A 20,776-nucleotide genomic window follows, 5' to 3' on the forward strand; every position below is an offset into this window, starting at 1 on the left:
CACGGTTCGTGGACAGCCTCAGCTACTTAGTGAGGCCCTCTGCAACTTAATGAGACTCTGTTTCAAAAAAAAAATAAAGAATAAAGCCGGGCGTGGTGGCGCACGCTTGTAATCCCCGCGATTGGGAGGCAGAGACAGGAGGATCGCGCAGGTTCGAAGCCAGCCGTGCGCGCTGGCTTAGGAGACCCTGTTTCCAAATTAAAAAATGTAAAATTAGGTCTGGGAGTGTAGCCCAGAGGTAGAAGAGCTTCCAGGAACCCCAGTACCACTAATAATAATAATAATAATAATAATAAATAAAAATAGGGCAGGGGGTGTAGCTTGGAGGTAGAATGCCCCTGGTTTCCATCCCCAGACCGGCAAAAAAAAAAAAAAAAAGAGAGGACAGTAAGTGTTGGTGGTATGGAGAGTCCTGAAGAATGAGTGGGAGGGGGCAGCAATCCCAGCAGATTTCTAGGCTGTCAGGAGTGTGGGGACCCCAAGACGCAGTAGGCCCAGAATGCCGGCATACACAGGGCAGCAGTACAGCTCCAGCCCGGAGCATGGCAGGGAGCTCAAATGCTGAGCCAAACTCAGTGCTTTTTCCTGTAGGCAACAGAGAGCTACTGAGAGTCTTAAGCAACTGTGTCTCCTGACCACATCTGTGGGTTGTTGTGGGGGGAAACATGGGGAGATTGAGATTGAACACAGGGGCATGCTACCTCCAAGCTACAGCCCCAAACGGGGTCTTGCTAAGTTGCTGAGGCTGTCCTTGAACCTGAGCTCCTCCTGTCTCAGCCTCCCAAGTACTGGGGTTACAGGCAGGCGCCACCGATCTGGCTAAGATGATTCCTCGATCTGCAGTGATAGCTGATGAAACAGTGCTCTGAGGGACCCCATTATGACCAGCAGATTGGGATCACCTGGGAACTTTTTAGAAGGGTCTGTGTTTTACCTGCTGCATGGAAAGGAACCTCAGCAAACTGTGCTGTATGGAATCACTGTTCCACGCTTTTGAAAAGATGACTGATGCAGGCACTGAGCGCACCCCCCTAGGTATGGGGAGTGTGGACCCCCCCAGGAGGAGCAGTGTGAGGCTGAAAGCGCCCCTCTAAAGCTCCTCCCCTCAGTCTTCACCGAGCACCCTGCCTGGTGCTGCACACCTGTAATCCCAGTACTTGGGAGGCTGAGACAGGACGACTGCAGGTGCAAGGCCAGCCTCAGCAACTTAGCGTCATCCTTTTGAAATTAAAAAATACGTGAAATACGGCTGGGGTGTAGTGGTGTCGCTCTGAGGTAGAATGCCCCTGGGTTCAGTTCCCAACAGTGAACAAAAAAAAAAAAAAAAAAAAAAAAAAATCTAGACCAAGCCCCAAACCATTACCTCTCTCCCTTAACCTCGGTTTCTAAAAAGAAAAAAGAAAAAAACTCTTGTCTTCCTGATTCTCACTCAAATCTCCTGACTTCCTCCTCCTCCTCCTCCGTACTGGGGATAGAAATCAGGGGCATTCGACCTCCGAAGATGCCCCCAGGCCTATTTTTATCCTTTGTTTGGAAACAGGGTCCCACTAAATTGTGGAGGGCCTCACTAAGTAGCTGAGGCTGGCCAGGAACCTGCAGTCCTCCGGTCTCAGCCTCCACCATGCCGGGCTAGATTTCCTAACTCGGGTCTCCCTTCCCCACCCCAACTCCCCCCCAAGCGGGGGGCCCAGGCCCTCGGCCGCACCTCCCGGGGCCGCGGTGGGGGCCAGCCCGGCCCGCACCCCCAGCCCCCGGCCGGCGCTCAGGCGTCCTGGCCGTCGGGGCCCACGAGCAGCAGCGGCTGCGCGTTCTTGCCCTTGTCGTGCCAGCACACGTCGAAGAAGGGGTACACGGGCCCGGGCAGGCGCTCGCGGAAGGCGAAGAGCGGCGCCAGCGCGTCCGCGTCGCCCGCGTCGTAGAAGGCCAGCACGCCGTCGGCGAAGCTCAGGTAGAGCCCCAGGCGCGATGGCGGCCGCGCCACGTGCAGCGCGCGCGGCTCGCGGGCCTCCACGTGCGCCTCCAGGTGGCGGCCGTCGCGCAGCCCGAGCAGCCACAGCCCGTGCGAGGGCGCCGCGTGCAGCCGGCCGCGCCGCGGGGCGTCCGCCGCCATCACGCCCAGCGCCCAGCGCGGCTTGTCGCCCACCTCCACCTCCCAGTAGTGCTCGCCGTCCGACAGCCGCTGCCGCGCCACCACCGCCACCGCCTTGTCGAAGCGCCGCGCGTCCTCGCCGGCCGCCGGCGCCTTCTGCTCGGCGCACTCGACGCGGCGCCCCGACGGGGCCACCACCAGGCTGGGGTGCGCCGAGTCGGGGTCGAAGGTCAGCTCGGCCAGCGCTGCGGGAGGGGGCCGGCAGGGGCAAAGCCTGAGCGCCCGGGGCGCCGCTGCACACCCGGCCCTGCGCCCTCCCTCGGCACCTGGAGGCCTGGGACTGACTCGGGAGGCTGAGGACCCAGGTTAGAGACCAGCCCCAGCAGCTGAGACACTCCCGAGACCTAGGGAGACCCTGTTTCAAAACAAAAGATTTTTTTTTTTTTTTTAAAGCTGGGATGTAGAATGGACTTAGGCTGCCCCCGGGTTCCATTCCCAGTACCAAATAAAATAGCCTCCTTTGGTGATGGTGGACAGGACGGAGCGCCTATAAGGCATGAGACTGCCATCGGGTTCTCAGTCGGTCTTGACCTAGTAGAGGCCCCAGGCCTTAGTTCTTTCCCTCTCTCCTGTGTGTGTGTGTTTGGGGGGGGGGGGGGTTAGGGATTGAACCCAGGGGCATTCTGTCTCTGATCTACACCCCGAGGTGGGGTGGGGGGGTACTGGGGGTGGAACCCAGGGGCTTTTCTACCTCCGGGCTACACTCCCAGACCTATTTTATACTTTATTTGGAAACAGGGTCTCACTAAGTTGCTGAAAGTCTCACTACGTTCTTGAGGCTGGCTTCAAACCTGCAATCCTCCTGTCTCAGCCTCCTAACTAAAAGGATTACAGACATGTGCCACCACACTTGGAAGTTTTCTCCACACCTGGAGGCTTTATCTTGAATATACTGAGGGCCACTTCCTCTCTGCCCAACCCCCAGAGGCACCAAAGGCTGCACCACCCACAGTGTGTGTCCTGGAGCTCTGGAACCTAGAGCACGAAGTGCTGTGTAGCTCATGGGAGGAGTGGCCTACCAACCACAGGCCTCAAGAGGCAGTGTGTGACCCGGGCCCATCCCCAGGGCTCTGCAGAAGCTCAGACTTCAATTAGCAGGAATTAGCATCTGTAAATCCAGAGAGGGGCAGGGACTGCCCAAGGGCCACACAAGAGTCAGGCACTCCAAAGCCAGACCTCCAACTCCCAGCTGCTAACAACACTTTTTTTTTTTTTTTTTTTTTTTTTTTTTGGTGGTACTGAGGATGGAACCCTTCTACCTCCGGGTTACACTCCCAGACCTATTTTATATTTTATTTGGAAACAGGGTCTCTTAAGCCACCAAGGCTGGCTTCAACCTGGGGGATCCTCCTGTCTCTGCCTCCCAAGCGAGGGGACCACGCCCGGCTCCAACAACACTCTTGACAACAGCAATGTCCTTTCCCTGCAATCACCCTCGAAGTCCCTCTTCAAGGACAAGTTAGAGGGCCACAGGTGACCCCGAGGTTAAAGGGCGATGGTTACCTTCCCAGTTGGGAAGCAGAGGCATCTCTATCAGTGGTAGGCCCTCCCATCAACGCCCCCCACCAGTTGCACAAGCTCAGAGGGGCCCCTCCCAGTACCTGGCATCAGAGCCCGGAACATCTTCCTCCACACCTGGAATTTGAAGTCATCAGAGATCACCGGCAGCTGGATATCCAGGCGCGCAGGCGGCGGGGACTCTGCCAGGATTTTCTGCAGCCTGGGAGTGGAGGGGTGAGAGGGAGGTTGCTGGGGGGAGAGGGAGAGAAAGTACCCGGGGACCTGGGAGAGGCGGCTCCAGGATCCCCACGTCACACTCCTGCTTAAAACTGTTCTCTCGAGTCTCAGTTTGGGAATATGAAGAAGGTCTGGAGGTGTATGAAGGTACTGACTGCACATACTTATTGCCACTGAATGTAAAATGAATGCTTAAAATGGGCCAGTTGTGTTGGTCCAGGTCCATAATCCCAGTGCTTGGGAGGCTGAGACAGGAGGTTCGAAGGTTCAAGGACAGCCTCAGCAATGTAGTGAGACTCTCAGCAATGAAGTGAGACCCTGTTTCAAAATAAAAACATAGCTGGGAGTGGGGGCACACGCTTGAGTACCAGTACTTGGTAGGCTGAGACAGGAGAATCGTAGGTTCTCGGCCAGCCTCAGCTATTTAGTGAGCCCTCCGCAACTTAGTGAGACCCTGTTTCAAAATAAAGAATAAAAAATAGGGCTGGGAGCTGGGGTGGCGCACGCTTGTAATCCCTGCGCTTGGGAGACAGGAGGATCGCACAGGTTCGAAGCCAGCCTCACTGGCTTAAGAGACCCTGTTTCCAAATAAAAAATATAAAAATAGGTCTGGGAGTGTAGCCCAGAGGTAGAAGGGTTCCATCCCCAGTCCCACCAAAAAAAAAAAAAAAAAGGCTGGGGGTGTAGCTAAGAGGTAGAATGCCCCTGAGTTCCATCCCCAGTACAGCAATAATAATAATATATAAATAAATAAAAACAAAAAGGACTGGAGTGTAGCTCAGAGGTAAATGCTCCTAGGTTCAGTCCTTAGTGTACACACACACACACACACACACACACACACACACAGTTTTTTGTTTTTTTTTTTTTTAGTACCAGGAATGGAACCAGGGATATTCTACCTCCAAGCTATACCCCCAGTCCTATTTTTTATTCATTACTTTGAAACAGGGTCTCACTGAGTTGCAAATGGCCTCACTAAGTAGCTGAGGCTGTCCTCGAACCTGGATCTTTCTGTCTCAGCCTCCCAAATGCTGGGATTACAAGCATGTGCTATAATGCCCAGCTCACACTCATTTTTTAATTAAATAACAGTTAAAAAGGGCTGGGGGTCCAATTCTCAGTATGCACAAAACATAATATAGCCAATGTTATATACATTCTAACACACACACACACACACACACACACACACACACACACACACACATACACACACACAGCAGGGCATGTTGGCATATGCTTGTAATCCCAGTACTTGAGATGCTGAGACCGCAGGATCACAGGTTCATGTGCAGCCTTAGCTACTTAGTGGGGCCACGTGCAACTTAATGAGTCATTGTTTCAAAATAAAGAATAAAAACTAGGGCTGGGGGTGTAGCTCAGAGGTAAAATGCCCCTGGGTTCAATCCCCAGTCCCTCTCCCCAAGAAAGTTGTGTTGGGCTGAGGCCCAAGCTCCTCAGCCCTTCCTACTTTGCCACAGCAGCAGGGTCTTCTCTCCCAGCAGCCCTTGCACGGGCTGGCCCTCCCTTCCGCCCCATGGAGGCCCCAGGCCTCGCCTTTCCCTCCCCAGCAGCACAGAGCACACAGTGGCTCCCGCGCCCCTGCCCACGTCTGTCTCCCAGCACCAATCTGGGAGGTCCCCAGGGTAAGGACCAGGTCTGGCGCCAAGACGCCCCACACCGAGGGGGTGGGTACGCAGGCCCACGGCAAGGAGAGGACCCCCCAGAAGACTGGGCAAGTCAGCAAAAGGACAGGAACAGACTGACCTCACCTGCTGGTCACCAAGCAATATTTCTGGAAAGAGAGAAAAAGAGACCAGAGGTGAAGCCGGCAGGAAGGACTCGGGGACTTCTGAGGACGGGATGGACAACCAGGAACGCTGAGTGTGGAGCCCAGGGGAATCAGAACAGCCCAAAGAAACCAGGACTCACTCCCTGCCCTTTATGTGAATTAGGGAGAAGTGCCCTCTTCCCGGGAAACTCGAATGTGCCTGTTAGAAGCCTGTGCTAATAAATAGGGGAGCCTGTAGTGTCTGTAAGATGAATGGTGCCCGCTTAGGTATCTATCCCTGTGCGGGTCCTGCCTAACCAGCGCCGAGGCCTGTCCATGAATGTGTGACCCTGGCCATCCTGCCCCTCTGGCACTCAGGGTCCCCATCATACCATGGATGAGGTATCTGGAGCCTGGGCCTTGCCAAGGGCAGGGAGAGAAGGTTACCAGTGCTCACCATGAGGAACTCAGTCTGTGGTTTGTCGGCCACCTCCTCCAGCACCTTCTCCATCTGCCGCAGCTGCTCCAGGTAGGAGCTGAGGCCTGCCAGCTCCCGCCGCAAGGCCACCACTGCCTCACCCCGGACTCGTTCTGCCTCCCGGTCCAAAGAGCCCTCCAGTGCAGCCAGGAACACCCGCATCTTGCCCAGCTGCTCCCCAACGGCCCCCCGGAACTGCCGCACTGTCTCCTGGAGGGGAGGGGTGGGGAAGAGCGCTGGGCTGGAGATCCCAGCTGGACCCCCGCTCCCCCTACTCCACCATGCCAGCCGCTCACCTCCACCTCCGCCAGCTGATGCTCCAGCACGGCCACGCTCTTCTCCTTCCGCATGCAGGCCTCCTGCAGCTGCAACTTCTGCTGCGGGAGCTGCGTCTGGGTGGTGAGGGCAGAAGTGGTGGGGTCGGCACCCCAAACCCACACCTCCCCTCCAAACCTGCTCTGGGGCCGGGCGTGGTGGCACATGCTTGTAATCCCAGCATTTGGGAGGCTGAGACAGAAGGATCTCAGTTAGAAGACAGCCTCAGCTATTACTCAAGTGAGGTCCTTTGCAACTCAGTGAGACCCTGTTTCAAAGTAAAAATAAAAAATGGGAGTTGGGGCCAGGCGTGGTGGCGCACGCTTGTAATCCCTGCGCCTGGGAGGCAGAGACAGGAGGATCCTGCAGGTTTGAAGCCAGCCGCGCTGGCTTAAGAGACCTTGTTTCCAAATAAAAAAGTATAAAATAGGTCTGGGAATGTAGCCCGGAGGTAGAAGGGTTCCATCCCCAGTACCACCAAAAAAATAAATAAATAGGACTTGGGGTGTACCTCGGAGGTAGAATGCCCCTGGGTTCCATCCCCAGTACCAAAAAAAAAAAAAAAACCTTGGTTTTTATCCCCTGTAAACACACACACACACACACACACACACACACACACACACACTCACACTCACAGCAGAATATCGTCAGCCTCCCTGCACACCCCATGGGACCTGGGGGCAGGCAAACCAATAAAAGTCCCCTGCACAGACCAACTAAACACACCTGGCCCCTACCCAGGGCCTGTTCAGTTGTTACAGGACTAGGAAGGCTCCTGATGGCTCCTGCCACAGACAAGCCTGGGTGGAGGTGCAGACCCTGCAGTTGCCCTCTCCTGTCTGCCTCCTGGCTTCCTGCTCCTCTTCCTCCTCTGCAGAATGGGAGCAGCCATGCCCACTGGGGTTTGCAGAGGGTTCCCCGCCCAGCAGGAGCCGCAGGGTGGGACCTTTGGCTCCCAGGCTGGCTTCCAGGTCAGTCTCCTCCCCAGGACGCCTCTCAGGTGGGCGGCGTCCCGCCTGACCGGACAAAACAGGCCTCACAAATCCAGAGGTTGCGGCTGAGCCATGGGGAAGAATCGCGACGCCATCCTTGCTGCGCTGGAGAACCTGATGGCGGATGAGCTCAAGAAGTTCAAGCTGAAGCTGGCAGCGGTGCCGCTGCCCCAGGGCTTCCGCAACATCCCGCGGGGGATGCTCAGCTCCCTCGACGCCGTGGACCTCACCGACAAGCTAGTGACCTTCTACTGCGAAGACTTTGCTGCCAAGCTCACGGGAGACGTGCTGCAGGACATGGGCTTGGTGGAGGAGGCGACGCGGCTTCGGGCGGTTGCATGAGTCCCAGCGCCACCCAGATCCCACTCAGCCACTCCGTCCATCTGGTACGTGGACACCAACCCAACCCCTTATCCTAGCAAGGTTGCGGGACCAATCCCTTCTCGAGCCCTCTGGGCCCCCTCCTTCAGGTTCCTTCTTGGGATTTCCCCCTTCAGACCTCTGGCACCCACTCCCTACAGCTAAGGGACAGGCTGCTGCAGATCCTGGGGCACTGGGCCTCGTCCAGGTTTCTGGGTCACCCGACACCCTGTGTCTTTCACGGCCCATTCCATCTTCACAGATAAAGATGGGCGGGGTTGGGGGCTCTGGGCTCAACCGCAGAGTCGCGCCTGAGCTGGGTGGGCCAGGGTAGAGGCACCAGGCCAGGAGACCACCGGCCAGGGCTGGGCTGGACTGTGCAAGGCAGGAGCAGGGCGGCGAATGGGCCCCTGGGGAAGTCTGGGGCCCCCAGTAGCAGTACCAGCCTGAGCACAGTGTCTACCCTCTAGGAGCTGGGACAAGAAAAGGCGCAACAACACCCTGACGAAGCCCCGGCCCCCGCACAAGGCAAGGCGGTGGCAGCCTCTCCCCGGGATGGATGAGGACCCCGCCAGCCTCCAGCCCCTGCCCCCTCCTCACCCCGCAACTGTCGCTTACTCTTCTGCAGCCCAATAAATGATGCTTCACGACACACCTTCCGGGGCCCTTGGAGCCCTTAGCTGCCTGGGCTTGTCACTCATGGGACCTGTGCGGGCTGTGTGCCTGCGGTCCGATGAGCAGTGCCTCGGGGTCTTTTCAGCCACACACGGGGATCCCAAGACATTCGGGACTTCCAGATCCACCAAAAATCATCCCAAAACATCCCGCACTGGAGTCTTGCGCCCCCTGGGCATTCCCACCTCCCTTTCCTTGAGGGTTCCTCTTCCACCTTCTGGCCTGGTCAAGTTTAGCAGCTTAAGTGCCTGAGCCTCCACCAAGCAGCGGCCTCCTGGCCACCCCAGGAAACCCACGGGCCACCCCCGATCCCCGGGACTCCCAGTTCCCCGTGGGCTCAGGCAGCCTCCCAGGCCAGGCGCAGCCTGCAGCTCAGCAGACCCGCCCCTGGAGACGGGAGGGGCTTCCCTCCAGCCCCCCAGACCCCTGCCCCGGCTGCCCGCCCCTCCCCGCCCCCCCAGCACCTCCAGGCGCCGGGGCTTCTGAAGTCAGATCCCAGTCAGCGCAGCCGCCTCCCGACCCGCCCGGCCCCCCTCTATCCCCAGCCCCTCCCCGCCCGCCCCCAGGCCCCCACCTTGAGGCGCGCGTGGGCCTCGGCCGCCGGCAGCAGGCGGTGGCCCCGGTGCGCCCCCAGCGAGGCGCACACGCCGCACACCAGCGCGCGGTCCTGCTCGCAGTACACGCTCAGCGGGTCCAGGTGCTCCTCGCAGCGGCCCTGCGGCACCTGCGCCAGGCTCTCCACCAGGCGCGCCAGCTGCAGGTTGGTGCTGAGCGCCTGCGGCCGCGTGGGCGCCTGGCAGCAGGGGCAGGGCGCCGAGCCGTCGGCCCCGGGCTCCCCCGCCGCGCGGCACAGGCAGGCGCGGCAGAAGCTGTGGCCGCACTCCGCCGTCACCGGCGCCTCGAACAGCTGCAGGCACAGCGGGCAGGACAGCTCCTGGTGCAGGAGACCCGGTGCGGCCGACATGGCGCCTGCGAGGCAAAGGGGCGCTGGCTCAGGGAGGCCCAGGCCCGCTCCCAGCTCAGCCAGGCCCAGGGCCCTGCTGGAGGAGCCTCCCCACCCCCGAGCAACACCCCACATCCCATACCCGGGAGGGCTGCTTTGGCCGAGGAAGAAGGGGCCAAGCTCCATTACAAAGTCAGCTTCAACTGCCCTTCTCAACCCGGGTCAGAAGCGTGCCATCAAGCCAGACGTGGGCACTGGGCATGAGGACCACGGCCTGGCCACTTAGCCAGACCCTCAGCAACTTAGCGAGACCCTAAATAAAAAGTAAAAAGAGCTGGGCGTGGGGACAAGTGACAAGTAATCCCAGTTACTGGGAGGCTGAGACAGGAGGACTGCAGGTTAGAGGACAGCCTCAGCAAGTAGCGAGACTCTCTTCAACCTGAGGCCCTGTCTCAAATAAAAATAAAGCCAGGCGTGGTGGCGTGGCGCACACTTGTAATTCCAGCATTTGGAAGGCTGAGCCAGAAGGATCATGGTTCACAAACAGCTCAGCTCCTTAGTGGGGCCCTTTGCAACTCAGTTTGATGCTGTTTCAAAATAAAGAATAAAAAATAGGGATGGGGGTGTAGCTTGGAGGTAGAATGCCCCTGGGTTCCATCCTAAGTAACACACACACACACACACACACACACACACACACACACACACGTACATAAGAAAAAGAAAAAGAGAATAGGGCTAGGGTGTAGCTTGGGGGTAGAATACCTCAGTGCCACAAAATCAAACAAAATAAAAGAGCTGAGTGTATAGTTCAGAGATAGAGCCTACTGCGTCAATTCCATATATATATGCATACATATCCCACTCGGGGGCCTTGTCGGCCCTGTTTCTAAACATAAGCCCAGGTTCCAATCAGTTTCGCCCACTGTCCTTGCCAGTCTTAGCTCCAAGCCTCAACCTGTAACCCAGGCCTCGGCCTCAACCCGCAGCCCCCAATTCCCAAGAGCCTCCCCTAAGCCCCTCTCACCTCTCCAGGATCCCCAGCCAGCCCCTCCCATATCTCCAGCCCTCAGGACTCACGGGTCAGTTTGGAGACCTTAGGCCAAGAAGACTCCTACGAGGACCACTCAGGGTCAGGCCTAACCGAAGGCAGCTCAGAGCGGCGTCCAAAGACAAGCGGGAAGCAAGGAGCAGGCTGAGAGTGAGGCCGGGGGCCAGGGAGGACAGGGCAGCTGGCAGTGGAGACCACAGGTGGTGGGACCCTCCCCTTTGGGCCATGGCCCCCGGGCTATATTTAGCGGCTCTGCCCATTCCTCCCCCAACTCCCATCACTTCTGGAAACTGTTCTAAAAGTGAGGACCAAATAGTCATCAGGAAGGCATCTCGTGTCAGGGCCACCTGTCCTGGCCCATCCACTGTCTGCTCAGCCCAGCCCAGCCCTCAGCCACAGCCAAGAGCCAGAGAAGAGACAGGGCCTCCCACAGCACGGCAGCCAGAAAATCAGGAGGCGTCTCCCTCCCTCCCCATTCCACCCCCACCCACCGCTTTCCCAAGCTGACAGCTCATCAGGGTCACGATGACAGCATCATCCACCTGCGGGAGGGCAGAGCCCGCCCGCCCCTGCCCTCCTGGAAGGTCTCCTTGCAGAGCTGACCTCATGAGATTTCCCTGCTGGTGCTCAGTACAAACCCTGAAGCAAGGGAGCCCCAAATGCTTGGAGAAGGACAGACAGAGAGACAGCTGAATGGATGAATGACCGGGCCGAGGGCAGGGCCAGCAGCTCAGAATTCCGTTCTGCCCTCGGAGCCTCAGGCCTTCCCCGCGCTTATCTTTCAGATCTCACTTTAAGTTTCATTCTGAATAAAAACCAAAGTCCTCCCGTGGCCTAGAGCCCTCCCCACCTGCCGGCTTGCTGTTCTACCTGTTCTCTCACCCGCCCTCCTTGAAGGCTTGGCACTACCACCCCAGCAGCCTGGAAGACACTGTCTTTCTTTTTTACCTCTGAGCTACACCCCAGCCTATTTTATTTTTTTCTGTTTTGAAACAGGGTCTCACTAGGTTACTGAGAATCTCATCAAGTTGCTGAGGCTGGTCTCAAACCTAGAGATTGAACCCAGGGGTGCTCTACCACCAAGATACACCCCCAGCCCTTTTTATTTTTATTTATTTATTTTTTGTGTGGCACTGGGTGTGGAATCCAGGGCTTTTCTACCTCCGGGTTACACTTCCAGACCTATTTTATATTTTATTTGGTAACAGAGTCTCACTAAGTTGCTGAGAGCCTCACTAAGTAGCTAAGGCTGGCTTCGAACCTATGTGATCCTCTTGTCTCAGCCTCCCAAGCGCGGGAATTACAAGCATGCGCCACCACGCCCTACTCTCTCTCTCTAATACTTATTTATTTATTTATTTGGTGGTACTGGGGATGGAACCCTTCTACCCCCGGGCTACACTCCCAGACCTATTTTATATTTTATTTGGAAACAGGGTCTCTTAAGCCAGCGCAGCTGGCTTCGAACCTGCGCAATCCTCCTGTCTCCGCCTCCCAAACGCCGGGATTATAAGTGTGCGCCACCATGCCCAACCCCTTTATATTTTTAATTTAATTTAATTTTGTGTGTGTGTTAATGTGTGTGTGTGTGTGTGTGTGTGTGTGTTGCTGGGGATGGAACCCAGGGGTCTCCTACCTCCAGGCAACACACCCAGACCAATTCTATGTTTTATTTGGAAACAGGGTCTCACTGAGTTGCTGAGAGCCTCACTCACAAAGTAGCCGAGGCTGGCTTTGAACCTGCGATTCTCCTGCCTCAGCCTCCCAAGTACTAGAATTACAAGCACATGCCACCATGCCCAGCTCCTTATTTTTTACTTTGAAACAATGTCTCCCCAATTGCTGAGGCCGTCCCTGGACCTGTAACCCCACTGCCACAGCTTCCCAAGTACTAGAATTACCATGGCCCACTGACCTGAAAGACACTTCCAAACCCAAATATTACTTCGCTCCCCTTTCTCCTCCCTCAGCTCTGGAGTCCAGTCACATTTTCTCCAGTGAGGCCTTTCTTAACTCCCTGATCTTTCTTTCTTCCCTTCTTCCTTTCTTTCTTTTCTTGTTACTATTGTTTTCCAAACTGGGGCTCTCCCAAGTAGCGGAGACTACAGGCTACAGGTGCTCCGCCACGCCCCAGTTTAAATCTCCCCAACAGCTGTCTTCCCTATTTTTCTCCCTAACAGGCATCACTCTGTGACCTGTGATATATTTTACTTATTTGATGGTGTGCTATCCGTCTTCTACCAAACTATACATTTTGTTCAGTGTGTCTCCAGCTGAGAACATGGCGTGAGGCCTGCGGGAGGTGCCCACCTGACGCTGGGTGGTGACACCCAGGCTCAGCCTCGCTCCTTGGCTTCTGTTTTTCACTCAGCCTCTCTCTAGCTCTGCTCCCTCCTCTCTTGGCCCCAGCCTCTCCTCCTCACAGCTTCTGTTTCGGTCTCAGTCTCTCCCCTTCGGGCCCTGTTTTCCTCTCAATTGTTTTGTTATTTGTTCATTTGGTACTGGGGATTGAACCCAGGGACTTTCTACTTTCAAGCTAAACTCTGAATCCTTTTGATCTTTTATTCTGAAATAGGGTCTAAGTTGCTGAGGCTGGCCTCGAACCTTCAGTATCCCAAATGTGCACACGAACGAGTCTGACTCAGACCAGGTGTGTGTGTGTGTGTGTGTGTGTGTGTGTGTGTGTGTGTGTTACTTGGGTGTGGAACCCAGGGGCTTTTCTACCTCCAGGCTATGCCCCAGCCCTATTTTATATTTTATTTGGAAACAGGGTCTCACTAAGTTGCTGAGAGCCTCACTAAGTAGCTGAGGCTGGCTTCGAACCTGTGTGATCCTCCTGTCTCAGCCTCCCAAGCGTTGGGATTACAAGCGTGCGCCACCATGCCCGGTGCTCAGATTTTTGTTAAGTGCTTTGCAGTAAATATTAAAAGCTCTGGACCCCCTTTTTGTCCTAGGATGATGTGAACAGAGTCACGTCAATTGTCCTATTTTAATAACCAGACTCCCCATAGGCAAGCAACAGGGAAGACTATTTTCTTTTTTATTTTTTGGGGGGTACAGGAGATTGAACTCAGTGGCATTCTGCCTCTGAAATACACCCCAACAGGCCAGGCGTGGTGGCACACACTTGTAATCCTCGCGCTTGGGAGGCTGAGACAGGTGGATCGCGCAGGTTCGAAGCCAGCCTCAGCTACTTAGTGAGGCTCTCAGCAACCTAGTGAGACCCTGTTTCCAAATAAAATATAAAATAGGTCTGGGAGTATAGCCCAGAGGTAGAAAGCCTCAGGGTTCCACCTCTAGTACCACCAAAAAAATATATATATAGCCGGGCGTGGTGGCGCACACTTGTAATCCCCGCGCTTGGGAGGCAAAGACAGGAAGATCGCGCAGGTTCGAAGCCAGGTGCGTGCGCTGGCTTAAGAGACCCTGTTTCCAAATAAAAAATACAAAATAGGTGTCTGGGAGTGGAGCCCGGAGGTAGAAGGGCTTCCAGGAACCCCAGTACCACCAAAAAAAAAAAAAAAAAAAAAAATATATATATATATATATATATATATATATATATATATATATATATGGTCTGGGAGTATAGCCCTCTGGGTTCTACCCCCAGTATCACCAAAAAACAAATAAAAATAAAAAATGAAATATACCCCAACCCCCCCACCTTTTTTTTTTTTCCTTCTGGTACTGGGGTGGAACCCAGGGGTATTCTACCTCTGAGCTACACTGGGATTACAAGCATGTGCCACCCTGCCCGGCTCTTATTCTTTATGTTTTGAAACAGGGTCTCACTGAGTTGCAGAGGGCCTCACTAAGTAGCTGAGGCTGGCCACGAACTTGCTATCCTCCTGTCTCAGCCTCCCAAGTATTGAGATTGCAGGCATGTGCCACCACATCAGGCTAAAGACCCTGCTTCAAAATAAAATAATAAAATAGGATAGGGGTTATAGCTCAGAAGTAGAACACTCCTGGGTTCAATCCCCAGCACCAAAAGATGAGGCAGGGGAGGTAGCTGTCTACTTTTCTCCTTGAATGTCTCCTCTTGCCCGGTGTGGTTACTTAGGAGGCGGAGACAGGAGGATCACAGATTTGCGTCCAGCCTCAACAACTAAGGCCATCTGCAACTTAATGAGACCCTGTTTCAAAAATAAAAGATAAACCGGTTATGATGGCACATGTTTATAATCCTGATGCTTAGGAAGTTGAGACAGGAGAATTCAGGTTCACAGCCAGCCTCAGCTACTTAGTGAGACCCTGTTTAAAATAAGAATTAAAAAATAGGGCTGGGTGGGGTATAGCTTGGAGGTAGAATGCCCCTGTTTTCAATCCCCAGTTCCACCAAAAATAAATAAAGTTAATTAATTAATTAATATATAAATGATAAAATAGGACCAGGGGTGTATCTCAGAGTTAGAATGTCCCTGAGTTCAATCCCTAATACAAAAAAAAAAAAAAAAAGTCTCCTCCTTACTCTAACACTTTGGTAGATAAATAAAATCTCTCCTGGAGCCAGAGAGCTCCTTGCATGTCTCCGCTTTTATGACTATCCTGGGACTTGTGTCCAAGTTTGAGGGCTGATTCCTTCTTGCACACTAACAATTCGAGCTTATGCTGACCTGCTTAGGAAAACAGCAACTACCTCTCCAAGTGACTACAGATCTGATTCTCCAAGCACAGGGAAAGTCTCAGGGAGCTGGAGCTCCTTCCTGGGACATGGAGAAATCCAGGGCGTGTTATTTCCCCCACGCTCTCCTTATCTCTGAGTCTCTGTTCTCTGCCGGTTTTGTCAGCTCAGACTCGGCCTTAGCAGCAACAGGAAGGGCGTGATCACGAGGGTATATTTGGAGCTAGTCTCTGAAACCACAAGCCACTTTATCTAGGCTCAAAAACCAACCTCCCAAATTTAGATCTCGTCTGGAGTTCCCATCATTACCAAGTAAAGGCTGAAAGTTCTGGGCGCTTGATCCGCACATAAGAGTGAGTGTCTAGGATGGGGAGGCCGTTCCACTGACTACGAAATCCTTCTCTGCAGAGGGGCCAGGTCTGGCCTCTGACTCAGGAAAAGGACATTGATTGTCTTAAGCAGGTTGCAGGGCAAGAAGCTGTGACCAGGAGAGGGCACGTGTCCCTGGCCCTACAAGAAAGCTCTGCAGAGTCCCTGGAGCCCACGGAGCTCAGAGGGAACAGACTGGTTTGGCCAATGAGGGAGCTTCCCACAGCCAGAGCATTAGAGCTGTGGAAGGTGAGAGCTCATTGTTGGATTTATGCAGGGCGGCCTAAAGCCTCGGTCAGAATAGCTACAGAAGCAGACCCCATGGCCAACTCCCAAGCTCATGCTGGAAAAGCACCACAGCAACAATATAAGGATAAGCAGAATAATAAGGCTCTTCCTGGTCAGGTGTGGTGGCACATGCCTGTAATTCCAGTACTTGGGAGGCTAAGAAAAGACGATTGCAGGTTTGAGGCCAGCCTCAGCAATTTAGCAAGGCCATCTGCAGGTTAGTGAGACCCTGTTTCCAAATAAACATTAAAAAGGGGCTGGAGGTATAGCTCAGAGGTAGAACACCCTTGGGCTCAATTCTCAGTACCTCAAAAAAATGTATTCCTGTAGCACCATCTTGAAGATTAAACTGGACAATACGCCATATAAACAGGGATAGTGCACTTAGCATCCAAATGCTTAACGGTTACTGACACTTGACCACTGGGTTCAATTCCTGACCGTGCTATTTCCTTGTTATGTGACCACAGATGGGTCATTTAACCAGATTTTTATAATCTCTAAAATGGGGTTTATATAGGATTATTACCAAAATTATTGGGTTGGTCCAAAGATTCAAAAAGTTAATTTTTTGTTCGTGTGTGTGTGTGTGTGTGTGTGTGTGTGTGTGTGTTGCTGAGGGTGGAACCCAGGGGCTTTTCTACCTCGGAGTGATACTCCCAGACGTACTTTATATTTTATTTGGAAACAGGGTCTCACTAAGTTGCTGAAAGCCTCACTAAGTAGCTGAGGCTGGCTTGGAACCTGCATGATCCTCCTGTCTCAGCCTCCCAAGTGCTGGGATTTCAAGTGTGTGCCACCACGCCTGGCAATTTTTTATATTTGTGGTATTAAGGATTGAACTCAAGACAGGCATGGTGGTGCACACTTGAAATCCCAGCACTTGGGAGACTGAGACAGGAGGATCACGCAGGTTCAAAGCCAGCCTCAGCTACTTAGTGAGGCTCTCCACAACTTAGTGAGACCCTGTTTCCAAATAAAATAAAAAATAGGTCTGAGAGTGTATTCCAAAGGTAGAAAGCCTCTGGGTTCCATCCCCAGCACCAAAAAAACAACAACAACAAAAAAAGGATTGAACTCAAAGGCATTGTACCTCCAGGCGTGTGTCCGTGTGTGTCTGTGTGTTGCTAGGTATTGAATCCAGGGCTATTCTATCTCTGGACTACAACCTCAGTCCTATTTCATATATATATAATATATATATCATATATATATTGTTTTGGTTTTTTGTTGATTTTTTTTCACAGTACTGGAGATTGAACCCAGGGGCATTCTACCTCTTACCTACACTCCCAGCCATTTTTTTATTCTTTATTTTTAAACAGGGTCTAGCCAAGGAGGCTGAGACTGGAAGATCAGGGTTCACGGACAGCCTCAGCTACTTAGTGAGACCCTCCGCAACTTAGTGAGACCCTGTTTCAAAATAAAGAATTAAAAAAATAGGGTAGGGCTTCTTCTCCTGGAAAACACCAAATGGCAGATGATGCCAGTGCAGCAGGAGGGCCCGGAGGGCCCGGGGGCCCAGGCATGGCAGGCCGTGGCGGCTTCCACGGAGGCTTCGGCAGCGGCCTCCGGGGTCGGGGCCGTGGCCGGGGTCGCGGCCGTGGAGGTCGCGGGGGCAAAGCTGAAGACAAGGAGTGGATTCCCGTCACCAAGCTTGGTCGCCTGGTTAAGGACATGAAGATCAAGTCGCTGGAGGAGATCTATCTCTTCTCCCTGCCCACCAAGGAGTCTGAGATCATCGACTTCTTGGGTGTATCACTCAAGGATGAAGTTTTGAAGATCACGCCTGTGCAGAAGCAGACCCGTGCTGGCCAGCGGACCAGGTTCATGGCGTTTGTCGCTACTGGGGACTACAACGGTCACGTTGGCCTGGGTGTCAAGTGCTCTAAGGAGGTAGCCACGGCCATCCGAGGGGCCATCATCTTGGCCAAGCTCTCCATCGTCCCTATGCGGAGAGGCTACTGGGGGCACAAGATCGGCAAGCCCCACACTGTCCCTTGCAAGGTGACAGGACCGTGGCTCTGTGCTGGTGTGCCTCATCCTGCCCCCAGAGGCACTGGCATCGTGTCAGGCCCTGTGCCCAAGAAGCTGCCGATGATGGCTGGGATTGACGCCTGCTATACCTCTGCCAGGGGCTGCACTGCCACTTTGGGCAACTTTGCCAAGGCCACCTTTGATGCCATCTCAAAGACCTATAGCTACCTTACCCCAGACCTCTGGAAAGAGACAGTGTTTACCAAATCTCCCTATCAGGAGTTCACGGACCATCTTGTAAAAACCCATACCAGAGTCTCTGTGCAGAGGACCCAAGCTCCAGCTGTGGCTATTAAAAGATAATTGGCGTGTGTCCCCCAGTTGCACAGAGACACGCGGAGATCCATAGTAGATATTATGGATGCCTTTATTCATGGGAAAGTGGCTGCCAGCCCCCGCATGGCCGCGGGGGCTGGTGGGGGAGAGCCCGTCTCTGTCTGTCTCTCAGGGCTCCTCTCTGAACTCTGAACTTGCTTCTTCCTGACCGGGAGGCGTGGTCCCCTCGGAATCACTGGGCTCCACCTCCTAGCTTCCCGCCCTGCCCCTTTGTGGGGCTGGGGCAGCTCTAACCTTTCAGCTATGACATAGGATTTTCATACCACAAAAATAAAGTGAATGGAACTTGTAAAAAAAAAAAAAAATAGGAAGTGTAGCTCAGAGGTCGAATGCCCTTGGGTTCCATCCTTAGACTCATAATTAAAAAAAAAAAAAAAAAAAAACGGTCTAAGTTGCAGAGGGCCTCACTAAGTAGCTGAATCTGGCTGTGAATCGGTGATCATCCTGTACTGGAATTACAAGGGTGTGCCACCATGTCCAGCCTTTTCTTTTCTTTTCCCTTTTTTTTTTTTTTTTTTAGGTCTGGAGATGGAACCCAGGTGCACTGTGCATTCGACCTCCAAGCTACACCCCCTGTCCTATTTTTTATTTTTTATTTTGAAATAGAGTCTCACTAAGTTACTGAGAGCCTTGCTAAGTTGCTGAGATTGACCTCAAACCTGCAATCCTCCTGTCTTAGCCTTCCAAGTACTGATATTACCAGGATGCGCCACCAAGACTGGCTCCCAACCCTTTAAAACATTTTTTAAGCCGGACATGGTGGCACATGCTTGTAATCCCTGCACTTGGGAGGCTGAGACAGGAGGATCGCATAGGTTCAAAGCCAGCCTCAGCTAGTGAGGCTCTCTTAGTAACTTAGTAAGACGCTTTTTCCAAATAAAGTACAAAATAGGTCTGGGAGTATAGCCCAGTGGTAGAAAACCCTGGGTTCCACCCCTAGTACCACCAAAAAACAAATTTTTTTAACTTTCATTTGCATTTATTTTATGCTGAATTTATTCCCATACCATGAGTTTCTGTGTCTTCAGTTTCTTCTGGGATGTCTTTTTCTTCTGTGCAACCTCCTCTTCTGGCACAGGAAGTCTGCTCCTTGGGTCATCTCAGTGTGCGGGGAGCTCAAGCCGGGGCTAACCCGACTCTGGGTTCTGTAAGCATCTGGTCATCTTCAATGACCAGAGAATCGTCATCTAAACCTTTTTGGGCCACCCACCCTTTTCCCAGTCCCGCTACTTGTCCTAAGCACACCTGTTGACTACACCATTGTAATACTGGAACGGCACATATTGCTTCTTTACAGTGACATCTTTCAGATTCTTTGTGGCTTTTTTAGACATGCATATACCCTTGATGACCTGGGAAGTTTCACAACTGTTCTTAAAATGCACCCAAATATTTGAGCCTCTTGATTTGCATGCTTTTGTGGGATTTTCTGGGTCAAAAGAGAAGAAAACCATTCTCACAGATCACCTCAGGTTGCTTACAGGAAGAGCTATTAAAAAAAAAAAAAAAAACCAGCCAGGCATGGTGGTGCACGCTTGTAATCCCCACACTTGGGAGGCTGAGACAGGTTCGAAGCCAGCCTCAGCTTAGTGAGGCTCTCAGCAACTTAGTGAGACCCTGTTTCCAAATAAAGTATAAAATAGGTCTGGGAGTATAGCCCGGAGGTAGAAAGCCTCTGGGTTCCACCTCCAGTACCACCAAAAAAAAAAAAAAAAAAAAAAAAAAACCAGGGTCTTGCTAAATTTCTGAGGCTTATCTCAAACCCGCAATCCTCCTGTCTCAGCCTAACCAAGTACTAGGATCACAAACAAGTGCCACCATGCCTGGCTTTATATGTGTTTTGAAACAGAATCCTGAAGGTTTGCCTGGAACCTGTGATCCTCCTGTCTCAGCCTCCCAAATACTAGGATTACAGGTCTGTGCCACCATAACTGGCTCTTGTACAGCTTTTGTTTTATTTTATTTTATTTTGTTTTGGTGGTACTGGGGTTGGAACACAGGGGCCTTCTACCTCCGGGCTACACTCCCAGACCTAATTTATATTTTATTTGGAAACAGGGTCTCTTTCGAACCTGCGCTACCACGCCTGGCAATTATCACCTTTTTTTTTTTGGTGGTGGTACTGGGGGTGGAACCCAGAGGCTTTCTACCTCTGGGCTACACTCATTTGGGCCTCATATAATCCCATCACTGTTTCTCCCACGGGAGCCATGAAGCACAGAAATTCAGTAACTTGCCAAGATCCTGGCCAGTCGTGGCCCTTCTGGATAGAAGGAGCCATCTAGCAGCAGCAGTCAAAGAGTTTCTTTGAGTGGGGTGTGATGGCGCATACCTCTAATCCCAGTACTTGGGAGGCTGGGACAGGAAGATCGCAGGTTTGTGGACAGCCTCAGCTACTTAGTGTGGCCTTCTACAACTTAGTGAGACCCTGTTTCAAAATAAAGAACAAAACATTGGGATGGAGGTATAGCTCAGAAGTAGAATGCCCCTGGGTTCGATTCCCAGCACCACACTTACACACACACACACACACACACACACACACACACACACACACACAGTGTTCCTTTGTGACCCAGAGACATCTTCCCTCTGACCACTCTGGCTCCTGTCCAGGGAGACAAGGGTGAGCCTGGGCTGAA

General features: G+C 53.2%; 3 protein-coding genes across 3 annotated transcripts; 2 read left to right on the top strand and 1 right to left on the bottom strand.

The window, feature by feature from the left end:
• Positions 1-1,762: 1,762 nt before the first annotated feature.
• Positions 1,763-9,447, bottom strand: LOC308268975 (tripartite motif-containing protein 72; the record flags this gene model as incomplete). The annotated part of the gene is made up of 6 exons (XM_080704088.1): positions 1,763-2,334; positions 3,751-3,869; positions 5,662-5,684; positions 6,118-6,348; positions 6,435-6,530; positions 9,058-9,447. The coding sequence occupies 6 exons, from the start codon at positions 9,445-9,447 to the stop codon at positions 1,763-1,765; spliced, it is 1,431 nt and encodes a 476-aa protein (XP_080560214.1).
• PYDC1 (pyrin domain containing 1) lies at positions 7,521-7,790 on the top strand (the record flags this gene model as incomplete). Its single annotated transcript, XM_080704211.1, has 1 exon — positions 7,521-7,790. One exon carries the CDS (start codon positions 7,521-7,523, stop codon positions 7,788-7,790), a length of 270 nt encoding a protein of 89 aa, XP_080560337.1.
• Positions 9,448-17,234: 7,787 nt separating the features above from the next.
• Positions 17,235-18,101, top strand: LOC308268782 (small ribosomal subunit protein uS5-like; the record flags this gene model as incomplete). Its single annotated transcript, XM_080703888.1, has 1 exon — positions 17,235-18,101. The coding sequence occupies one exon, from the start codon at positions 17,235-17,237 to the stop codon at positions 18,099-18,101; it is 867 nt and encodes a 288-aa protein (XP_080560014.1).
• Positions 18,102-20,776: the final 2,675 nt, after the last annotated feature.

Source organism: Muscardinus avellanarius (assembly GCF_963383645.1).
Source record: "Muscardinus avellanarius genome assembly, chromosome: 10".
Lineage (NCBI taxonomy): Eukaryota > Metazoa > Chordata > Mammalia > Rodentia > Gliridae > Muscardinus > Muscardinus avellanarius.